Genomic DNA, 11,569 nt, shown 5'->3' on the forward strand with positions numbered 1-11,569 from the left:
TTTTATCATCAACAAAAACGAAAAAATTAACATTGATCTAATTGTTATAGAGCTCACCTAAATTATTCAGTGAGTAATCGTTGAAGATATTTTAGAAGTAAACATAATATTTTTGTTTATGATGTGAAAAATGAAAACATCATAAAAGTATCAATATTTTTAAATTCTATAGTAATGCAAGCATGAGATAAAAAATCAACATGACAATGAAGTTACAGTATTACATCGAAATTTTCAAATATTATTTTTCTTAATCAAAATACAAACTGCACTGTATCCCAAATCACAAATGTTCATCTTAGGTTTTTAACGGAATTAATCAATTATTATAAAAAACTCAGTTTGTATTTTCAACTGTTTTGTTCGGTGTTAATGGACCGATTCAATTCTCAACTTATCAAGATTCCAATAATGAAAATCATAAAAAGAAACATAGGTCCTCAAGAAAACATAAGGATATTATTAGAGTTACATAACTAACCAATTTTTTGTGAGTTTAAATAAGATGTGATTAAGAATTAAGATGCCTAAAAACAGACAACTTAGATGTAATTTATTCATATATCGATATAAAGTTCTGTGGACTCCAAAGGTGCAATATTTTGAAGTTGAGAAAGTTGGGAATAATTCAAGTCATAGCATCTGCCGCTATTTTAAATTCATTTCCTATTCTATTCATGCAAATATATACAAATTTTCACAATTATTTATTAACTAATTCCTGATTTCTTGAGAAATATTTCAATTCCATTGGTTTTTCAACGCCTATAAACAGGGAGAGGACTATTGAAAAAATTTTGAAAATATTTTTTTATAAGATTTATAAAATATTTTATTTAGTGAAGTCATTAGGGATTCATGGCTTGACTTGATTTTTAAGCTAATTGGCTTGAGCTTGTTCTGATTTTAAATCAAGTACTTGAATCATATCAAGCAACTTGATTTTTAGCAGTTTTATTGTGTAGTGTCACATCAATAAGAAAATGATGAAATGAGAGGGAACCTTGCAAAAACTATTTGAAAAATAATAATCTTACAATTTTAACAAACTATAAATCAATGAGAAATAAATAATAGATGATGAATTAAAGAAGTAGTATGTATACAAATATGTAAGATACTAAAGACGATGAGGTAAAGGTAGATTGATCCATATTTATAAGTTTGAGAAATTATTGGTTCTGAAAAGAACCGTTTGATGTGTAGAAACAAAAATAGTTCTTCACTTGGAACTGGTGTATTTTGTCACTGCCTTTGTACCTTCGCTGACTGCGTGCTTGGCCAGCTCACCTGGCAAGAGAAGTCGCACTGCCGTCTGAATTTCCCTGCTGGTAATTGTTGAACGTTTGTTGTAATGAGCTAATCTGCTCGCTTCGGCTGCGATGCGTTCAAAAATATCGTTCACAAAACTGTTCATGATGCTCATGGCCTTGCTGGAAATTCCGGTATCTGGATGGACTTGTTTCAATACCTTGTAGATGTAAATTGCGTAACTTTCCTTCCTCTTGCGCTTCTTCTTCTTGTCGGTCTTCGAGATGTTTTTCTGGGCTTTACCGGCCTTTTTCGCAGCTTTGCCACTAGTCTTAGGAGGCATGATTAATAACACAATAAAGTTTACAGCTTTATTACGATTCAAACCGAATACGTGATGAAAAATTTGCTTCTGTTTTCGGCTTTATGTGCGGCGGATTACTGAAATTAGCTCCGCCCCTTTATGTTCTTGTCATTGAAAAGGAAATTGTTGCTCGTAAACTCAGACTTTGTAAAGTGAATAATTTTCATTTTCACCATGTCGGAAATATTATTATTACTAAAAAATTCAAAAAGTAGATTTGATCTGATATTTCTGTACGGATATCTCATATTGGATGGATGAATGGAAAATTATTGGTTAATATAGGTACCTATATAGCTTATTATATAATATATACAACCAAATGTTTCGTTTGTTGAAGGAAAAAAAATTGATAATTCACTATGTAATCTAATCTAAAATATTTTCACGAAAATTCCGACCAGGAACGATTATAACAATATACATAATAGGTATTCCATCATGTAGTCCACATGTTATGATGGCCAAGGTGAAAATTCCATAGTTTTTCGAAATCGCACACAAAATTCGTAGTGTGAGAATTATCTGACAACCAATGTGAATTTTATGGTAAAACTATTAATAAATCCACAGTCTTGCAACGATGCTTGGAAACCTTTTTATGACTATAATATCCATTTTACCCGAACAAGTAAGAAAATTAATGACATAGGGAACATCTAATTCTCAATCCAAAAAGTTTGCCCAAAAGTGACATGGCATGATTCATCCATAGAAGATACTTCGAACAATTGCTATCATTAATGAAATCTACTTGAAATCTACCTAATGAACAAATTTTGTAATGAATTAAGAAAAGATAAGGAAGATAAGGTCATTACACTACAAATCAATTTCCAATTAGAATCAATTTCAAAATATTCTTGAATGTTTATGATTTTTTTCTTCTTAATTTGAAAATATATACACTGTTCATGAGAAAACTAAGCTGATAATAGCGTAAAAAATTAGAACAGGTACGGGGTACAAGAAGTACACACTTAATTACTTTTTTCTACATTCATGCAAAAAGCAAAACTTTATTGAACTATATTTAGTGGAAAAAGAAGTTCTTTATTTCACTAGTGCAATAAAGTTTTTATTGCACTCATCTGTCATTCTACTTCAACGTGCTGTCACCAATTGTTCATCCACTTTCAACATTGAGGGTAAAAATAAAGTTTGAGTTAAATTGTTCGTAACGTATTAGTTCCTGTTTCAATGCAAATCGATATTAAAAATAAAGTATTCAAGTTGCGCTTTTCATTTTCCTACACCTAATGCCGCACCTCAATAAATCATTTTTTGCTTTTTGCATGAACGTAGAAAAAATGTTGTATGCAACTCATGCAAAAATTGTTTATTGCACTCGACATGTTGTCCAACTCGGCCTAACGGCCTCGTCGGACAATTTCACGTCGAGTGCAATAAACATTCACTTTTTGCATAAATAACTATTAAAATTATACATATAAACATTTTTCTATGCTTAAGGCCACATAGGACAAGATGAGTCACGTTTTATTTTGCCATCCTGTACAAATATAAGATGAAGATTTGAAAATGGATACCTATATGGAACATTCAAGGATTCGATTAGAACTATTGAAGGAGAAGAACTCTAAAAGAAATCAATTTGAAATTCAAGAGGTTTTCCAATAACACTCTACTTTTTTTGGTTTATATTTAGTCTTAGGACTACCTGAAATATCGATTCCATAATGAAAATTACTCATGAAAATGCCCAAATCAGGCAGAAACTAATCCAAATCCAGAATTCATACATTAAGATGAAAAGTAAATAAAATTTGATACTAATGTCTAGAGATTAATAAATGTTCAAGAATTAAAATCAGTTTTAATACATCCTGAGAGTGATTCTCATCCATCTGGAATTTGTTCTAGTTTTTAACAGTTAAATATTTTACCTGATATGATATATATGATGGGCATATAACCAAGTAGAGTATAAAAATACCTGATTTTGGAGAATCATTTCATCTATACTTTGTGAAATTATAGATTATTTTCTATTCATCTCTACCAAGTGGTGCTTTTTTTACATTACTGATTTTCATGAAAGGAGATTTCCTCAAGAAGGAAGAAAAAAGCGCTAATTAATTTTTATTTTATTTTTAAAAATTTCGTTTGCACGTTTTATGAAGCATACCAGTTTGGTGCTTCATCGCATTGATTCAATTAGCTCAAGAATTCTAATATAAATTTTTCAAGATATCAAATTCAAAGTGAATAAGGTTTAGGAAACACAACATAAAAACTTAACGTATGCCTAAACCCCGCCCATATAGGAGCATACTTCCTCCACTCTGATTGGCGCAACTACCCTCTTATAAAGCAGTTACTCGCGCTGCCGAAATCATCAGTCAATACATTCGCTTGTATTGGTATTTATAGTAGTCGTACGCATTATAACTTATTCATCATGTCTGGTCGTGGTAAAGGTGGAAAAGTTAAGGGAAAGGCAAAGTCCCGTTCTAACCGTGCTGGATTACAGTTTCCAGTTGGTCGTATCCATCGTTTATTACGTAAGGGAAATTACGCAGAACGTGTTGGCGCCGGAGCACCCGTATATCTTGCTGCTGTCATGGAATATCTGGCCGCTGAAGTTTTGGAATTGGCCGGCAATGCCGCACGTGACAATAAGAAGACCAGAATTATTCCCCGTCATCTCCAATTGGCCATCAGAAATGACGAGGAATTGAATAAATTGCTTTCTGGAGTAACAATCGCTCAAGGTGGTGTTCTACCAAACATCCAAGCCGTCCTCTTACCCAAGAAGACCGAGAAGAAGACGTAAATTACGTTTCAAACATAAACGAAAGGCCCTTCTCAGGGCCACCATATTCTTCTATTGAAAAGATTTTATATCATCTTTGTTTTAGTAAACCGCAATATATTTCGCCATTGAAGTCTGAAATTTTAAAAGTAAGATCAAAGCTATTCGAATTATATTTGAACTTGGTAATTTTAGAATAGTGTCGTATAATTTTCTCTAAATATTTATGAATAACGATATTTTCCTATCTTCCACTAATTATAGCTTTAGTACCTAGGCAAGGGCGTACATCTTTTTTTCTTGGTGGGAGGAGTAATCGAAAAAATCGACAACGTTTACCAGTTACCAGTTTATCGAGTCTTCATCAAGAAGACAATGAAACGGGTCCTCCTCGACATATCCATCTATTTGGGTAAGTATTGTCAAGGTAATTTCTCACTTCTAAACCAAAATGAGATGCAACCTCATCTTTTTGAAAATATATTCCTGTAATAATGCCATGTAACATGCCGGGTTAAAAATTTTGTAAAAAGTTGAAATGAACCGAACTTGGCAAACGATCATCAGAAATCTGAGTATTGAACACATCATATTTGGTCAACGGAACCTATTGGTCTAACAAATACAACATAAACATAATATCAGCATATTCTCTCTTTGTCAAATTGATCATTCTGATAATTCCAAAATTTTATAAAAATATGGAACACAACCAATAAGGAATTATTAACTCAAATTTCAGTTGTCAGCATTTTTTCAGAATATAAAATGACCACAAAAATGTTTCGAGAAGTTCATATTTGGTCTTTTAGCATTTTTTTCTACTTGTTAGTGTTGTTTCACTGATGAATTATTTCATATATTAGCAAATTATTATCATAAACTAAACGTTCTCTGAGTTCAAGAAGATTACTCAATATATTCATTCACGACTAGATGCCTCACTCCCGTTTTTAACCTGAACACTTTAAATGACAAATAAAGAGTCCGGTCCTGGAATATTGAAATAATTAATATATCTTTGACTCCACCTCGGCATTCCGACAATAAGTTTGGTTCTGATGATGGTTTTTCCATGAATATGCAAACAAAAACAAAAATCGAGTAAAACACAATTTCAAATATCAAAAAGAAAAGATTGTTCTTTGCAAGACTTAAGTAAACACAGAAACCACATGATATAAATCAAAAACAATGAGTCAAAAGGTTAATAGGAAAATAGATACCTGGAACCTTAAGAACAGCAGGTTAGGTTTAGCGGGGACTTTTACCCACTAAACCTAACCTGCTTAACAAAAAACCTCATATCAAAATGGGTGAGTCAACTGACATCTCAAATAGTGCCATATTATTATGTTATGTTCGTTATATTGACTATGCAGTCAGTGACATTAGAGAAAAATTGATGTGCTGTAAGGATAGAGCTCGGTCGTGTCAGGTCCTTGTGGTCCCCTGGTCCTCTTTCACATGATCTCGCTGCTCCTTGGACCTGTCCGTCACCTCTTAGGAATTTTCTCACCGTCCTTGTCTCAACTTATTATTATTATTATATAGTTCATAGTCGTACAATCAATCTATTTATTCCATTAATTCTAACAACAATCACAACATTGATTGAACTTTCTCAAGATCTAGGACTGATCTCACAGTTTAATTTAGTGAATTATATTATTATTATTCGAACTGGGGTCGTTGTGGCTCGGTAAGCCTTCCGGGAACTGCGACCGTGCGACCATGTAAATCTTTTGTTCTCTACCCTACTCATTCATGAAAACCCAAGGAGGTCGTCAATGACGTTAATAAAACTGACAACCTCCTTAGGGGCCTTGGCCGTTACCTCCCGTGTATCCAGGACCGGCTTCCCCATTTGAATGCTTCTGCTTCTGATCCACAGAGCCTGCAAGTCTCATCTGCTAACTTTCCCATACGGTACAAATGATGTTTGTACCGACAGTGTCCCGTCAGTAGTCCCATCATCACCCGAAGCTCGGCTCGTGACAGCTTCAAGAGCTTTCTGGCTTAGGTAGGTGAAATCATCACGAATTTCTTGGCCTGAGTAAGTCCAAGAGTGTTAGTCCAGTGGGTTATCTTGTTATTCAACTTCCATTGCTGGACCGCAGTTAAAGATCTTTATTCAAGTAGAGAGTGTGAATTACAAATAGTGCAAGTGTATATAGGACACAATTCAATGGTACATATAAGTATATATCACAAGGTAACAAATGGACTGTAGGCAGTGAACAATGGTATGGGAGAAAATCAAAAATTGTCTCTGATGACGCTCAACCTTTCACTCTCACACACTTAGAGCGGAAAAGGCCATAATCCCGAACACAAACACATGCAACACGCACAAAAGATCAATTACGCTCTGTGGATCTTGCCAGAGGTAGCAAAAGATAAAATGCTAATCCCACGCTCTGCGACTGACATCTTTGTGGATGGACCATCCTCCTCGCAGAGTTGTCATCACGAGGTCCCTTCTAATTTGCGTGGTGTCTATTGAGAGGGCCTGTAGAAGGGCACTGCTTTCTCGGCACCAGAACCCCCTTGCTCCGATGATGAAGGGCAGAACTCGGATGCTTCTGCCAGGATTCCTTGCCGCCACCACCTCCAACAGCTCTGGCTGATCATATGTCGCTCTCTTCAGATCATATGTTTCAGAGAGCGACCTAGGGGCCTTCCATGACACCCCCACGTCTGCAACTATCACCTCCGCGCCTTTGGTACAGACCATATCGGGCTTGTTGAGCCTGCCTCTGGTGTCTCTGATGTGAGGCTCCTCGACAACCTCCCATCCCTTCTTTCGAGCTCCATCGACGATCCTCTTCACTACAAAATTGTGCCTATTCATCCGCTTGGACGGACGAGTGGGACACACTATCAAACGCCTTCTTCAGATCCAGAGTCAGGACGGTAAGAGGCTTTCCCGCCTTTCTCCTTTCTTTTATGATAGTTTGGAGGGTGAGGTTGTTGGCAAAGCATCCATCCATGCTGGTGAATCCCCTCTGACACTCATCAAGCCTCACCGTCGCTGAAAGTCTTCCTGCCACTATCTTATTGACAATTCGCAGCAGAATGGAGGATATAGTAATGGGACGCCAGCATGGGCGCCCGCAGGGTGGGGGGGGGCATGGCCCCCCTGAGATTTTGATTGTCTCATTGTTCAGCACAACACCCTCAATATATTTTTCTCAATCCAAGGGGCAAGGAAAAAAGGAAAGTAATGGATTCACAACAATTTTCCGGTTTTCAATGAAAATCATGGACGCCTTATCGTTTTTCAATAATTTTCATTTTGCCCCCCCCCTGAGAAACATTTCTGCAGGCGCCCATGGACGCCAGTTGTCCACTTTATCCAGATTGATCTTTGTTTTAGCTATGAGTATAGTCCTACTGTGCCTTAAGGGCGCAGGTATATAGCGCGAGAGCAGTATCATATTGCACAGGAATTCAATCTTTTCTAAGGGTATCCTTGACAGACGACTTGAATCAATACCATCCGGTCCAGCGACGGTCTTGCCTATGGCTCGAATGGTTTCCCGGATGGTAATAGAATCTATCGGTGCATAGATGTTCACCTGCTCCTTGTTTAAATCTGCAATGGGGAGGTCGTCTGGTGGAGAGGGGGACTCGAAGATCTCTCTATAATGGCTCATGATGTCCTCTTTTGAAGGAGTGGTGCTATGGGTAGCTTGCTGGATGTCATCAATTATCTCCCTTGCCAATTCCTTCTTATTCGTCTTGTATTTATTTTGGGTGTATTTATACAATTGAGCCCTCAGACGACGCCTGCCCTTCCTCTCTGTCAATATCTCCGACGGCACACCTCGCCTAGCTCTCATCGCCCTACCATATAGCCCACACAATCTGGTGGTCCACGTATCCAGGTTCTCCTTGAACGTGTCTGCTTTCCTACACACTGACCGACAGGTCTTTTCCAAGCCACAGAAAGGCTCAGGTCCAGCAGGTGTTAACCTCGATGCACTTTTTGCAAGTTCATCGGCTTTTTGATTTCCCGAGATAGTGGAGGTTTCAAAGCTACGAAATTGCTAAAATTGCGATTGGTCGTAAAAGTCCTCGAAATGAGGCGGTCGACAAAAACTGTTCGAGGAAACTGCACCTTTAAGGTACGGTTTCCTCGGAAAGACTCCGTCGACCGTCGCGTTCCCACGACCAATAGCAATTCTAAGAAATGCGTAGCTGGGCGGAGCTACGTTTTTGCTAGAATTGCGATTCTTCTTCTTCTTCTTCTACTTTACGAAAGCTTGCTAGCTTGTTTCACCCATTTTCCTCCTCTCGTTCTTGAGATATTGAGGTCCAGCTGTCCTTCCACCTTTTTGGGGGTCTCCCTACAGGTCTTTTGGATGCTGGTCTTCCGTTTCTCGCGATTTTCGCTATTCTGTCGCTTGACATACGTGAGACATGTTCATTCCAGAACCTTCTTCTCGCGCGGGTCCATCTAACTACGTCCTCCGTCTGGCATTCTTTTCTGATCTCGTCGCTTCTTCTCTGGTCTCTCAATGTGTTTCCTGTGATTGCCCTCAAAACTCGCATCTCGTTTGTTCGTGCCATTCTTTTAGTTTCAGCTGTTTCTGCTCTTGTTTCCGCCGCGTATGTCATTATGGGTCTGACACATGCTTTGTAAATTCTCACTTTACTGGTTGTTGTCATGCAATTGTTCTTCCAGATGATATTCCTTAGGGCCCCCGATATTCTGGCTGCCTTATTCATCTGATGTCTTACACTATCTTTTAAGCTTCCATATGGCGATATCGTTACGCCCAGATAGTTAAAGGAGAATACTTGTTCGATGATTTTGTTATTTATCTCCAGCTTACATCGGCGGGGTTCCCTGGCGATCACCATGCTCTTAGTTTTAGGGATTGATATTACCATATTGAGTTCTAGAGCCTCCCTGTAAAATGCCTGTATTAACCATTGCAGCCCGTCTTCACTATCTGCAAATAGTACTGCGTCATCTGCATAACACAAGATCTTCAATAGTTCGTTCCCCATTCTGTATCCTTGGTTCACCCTTCGTACTTTGTGTATTATCCTGTCCATTATCAGATTAAATAACAGTGGACTAAGACTATCTCCCTGTCTCACTCCTAGGTTGATCTTTACTTTATCGGTTGTGGTTGCTCTTGTCTTGACTGTGGTAGTGTTGCCTGTGTTTAGTTGTTTTATCGTCTCTACAATGTTTGGATGTATTCCTCTGTGCTTCAGTTCTTCCACAACATCCGTCAGTTGTATTCTGTCGAATGCCTTACTCAAGTCTATGAAGCACAAGTACGCATGTTTGTCATATTCAATGGATTTCTCTATTACTTGTCTAACAACGAATACAGCGTCGACCGTGGAACGATTTTTGCGGAAGCCCTGTTGTTCTTCACATAGCTTGGTGTGTTGCAATATGTGTTGTCCCAGTATACGAGTGAACAGTTTCATGGAGGTGTTCAACAATGATATTCCTCTGTAGTTTGCTGGATCTGATGTTTTTCCCTTTTTGAATAAAGGTATTGTTATGCTCTCTTTCCATTCGTCTGGTATTACTGCGCTCCCTAGAATCTTATTGAATAGTTTGGTGAGCTGTTCAGCCAATCTTACTCCTCCTTGTTTCAACAGTTCATTAGGAATGTTGTCTGGACCGGGAGCTTTTCCGTTTTTGAGATGTTTCATCTCGTCCATCACTTCTTCTGTTGTAACCCGCTTGTCCTCTTCCAAGCTTATTGCATATTCTCGCCGCAGTTTTTGTCTCCTTTCTAGTGGCTGGTCATTATCCTGGGAGTGCAGATTTGTGAAGTACTCTTTCCATTTATCCGCGGTGATGTTATGTATTTGCACTGTCTCATTTACCTCTTTTTTCGCGGCTCTGAGCATCTTCCATATGCGTTTTTGAGTTCCATATAGGTCATTTTCCATCTCTCGACTAAAGTTCTCCCAGTGCTCTTTCTTTATCTCTCTAATTCTTTTATTGACTCTGTTCCTAATTTCAGTATACTTTAGAAAGTTTCTCGGCGTCTTGTTATTTATGTAGGTTAGATGTGCCTCCTTCTTTTCTTGTGCCAGATCTTTTACTTCCGATGTGAACCAGGGCTTCTCTCTCCGCTGATGTGAGGTTGCCTTGATTGTTCTCTTCCCCAGCGCTTCTTCGGCTGCTTCATTTATGTTCTTTAGGAGTATTTTCCACGCCTCGTTCACCGTATGTTGGTCACCGATTGTTGTTTCCTCTATTTTGTTTGTCAAACGTCTCCTATATAAGTCGAGTATGCTCTCTGTTTTTAGGGACTCGATGTTGAACTTTGTTACTGGATCGTGTTGTTTGTCCGCTTTTGTTGGTCTTCTCATTCCAGATATCACACCTAGCACCAAATTGTGGTCAGACCCTATGTTTGCCGATGTTAATGATCTAATATCTAACACTTGTTCTGGTACAATTGCTCTATTCGTAAGGATGTAGTCTATTGTAGAAGTTACACCCCTGCTCCCACGGAAAGTAATCTTATGTTGAGGTTTGTGACGAAAGTATGTGTTGTTGATTCTTAGCTCGTTGTAGGTGCAGAATTCGATGAGCATCTCTCCCCGGTCATTTATGATTTCTTCGTTGAATACGTTCTTAATTCCTGGAATTACCTCGTTACCCACTCTCCCGTTCATATCTCCCATGATAATAATTTGGTCTTGCTTGGGTATCTTGTCAACTGTTAATTGCAATTGCTCATAGAAGTCGAGGGCCTCCTGTGTTGGCCTTCCAGTATCCGGTGCATAAACTGATATTATGTGTGTGAAGTGGTTTTCCAGTTTCAGACTGATTTTTAGTATTCGATCGCTCCGATATTCGATGTCACTGATGATGTTCTGATATTTGTAATCTATGAGTACTCCCACTCCCGACGTCGCTCTAGTTTCTTTTGGCCTCCCGGAGTATATCAAGATGTAGTCGCCATACTGTTCGGTTCCTTTCCCTCTCTTCTTCGTCTCGGAGATTGCGCAGATGTCTATTTTCTTGTTTCGCAGTTCTAGAATGATTTCCTGGTCTCTTCCACTAAAAGATCTTACGTTCCAGCATCCTATCCTCAGTTGTGTCCTCTTCCTCTTCCTTCTCATCTTCGTGTTACCTCTCGTGTTCCTTACTCTCGCTTGGTCCGTCATCAGTAAATCCGTCGTGTTCC

General features: G+C 38.3%; 2 protein-coding genes across 2 annotated transcripts; one reads left to right on the forward strand and one right to left on the reverse strand.

The window, feature by feature from the left end:
* Positions 1 to 253: 253 nt before the first annotated feature.
* On the reverse strand, positions 254 to 1,628 carry LOC123684336 (histone H2B). Its single transcript, XM_045623564.1, has one exon. It carries the CDS (start codon positions 1,592 to 1,594, stop codon positions 1,223 to 1,225), a length of 372 nt encoding a protein of 123 aa, XP_045479520.1. The 5' UTR covers positions 1,595 to 1,628; the 3' UTR covers positions 254 to 1,222.
* A 2,394-nt stretch (positions 1,629 to 4,022) lies between these two features.
* LOC123688910 (histone H2A-like) lies at positions 4,023 to 4,491 on the forward strand. Its single transcript, XM_045627659.1, has one exon. It carries the CDS (start codon positions 4,038 to 4,040, stop codon positions 4,410 to 4,412), a length of 375 nt encoding a protein of 124 aa, XP_045483615.1. The 5' UTR covers positions 4,023 to 4,037; the 3' UTR covers positions 4,413 to 4,491.
* The last annotated feature ends 7,078 nt before the right edge of the window (positions 4,492 to 11,569 follow it).

Source organism: Harmonia axyridis, chromosome 1 (genome assembly GCF_914767665.1).
Source record: "Harmonia axyridis chromosome 1, icHarAxyr1.1, whole genome shotgun sequence".
In the NCBI taxonomy this organism is placed as follows: domain Eukaryota; kingdom Metazoa; phylum Arthropoda; class Insecta; order Coleoptera; family Coccinellidae; genus Harmonia; species Harmonia axyridis.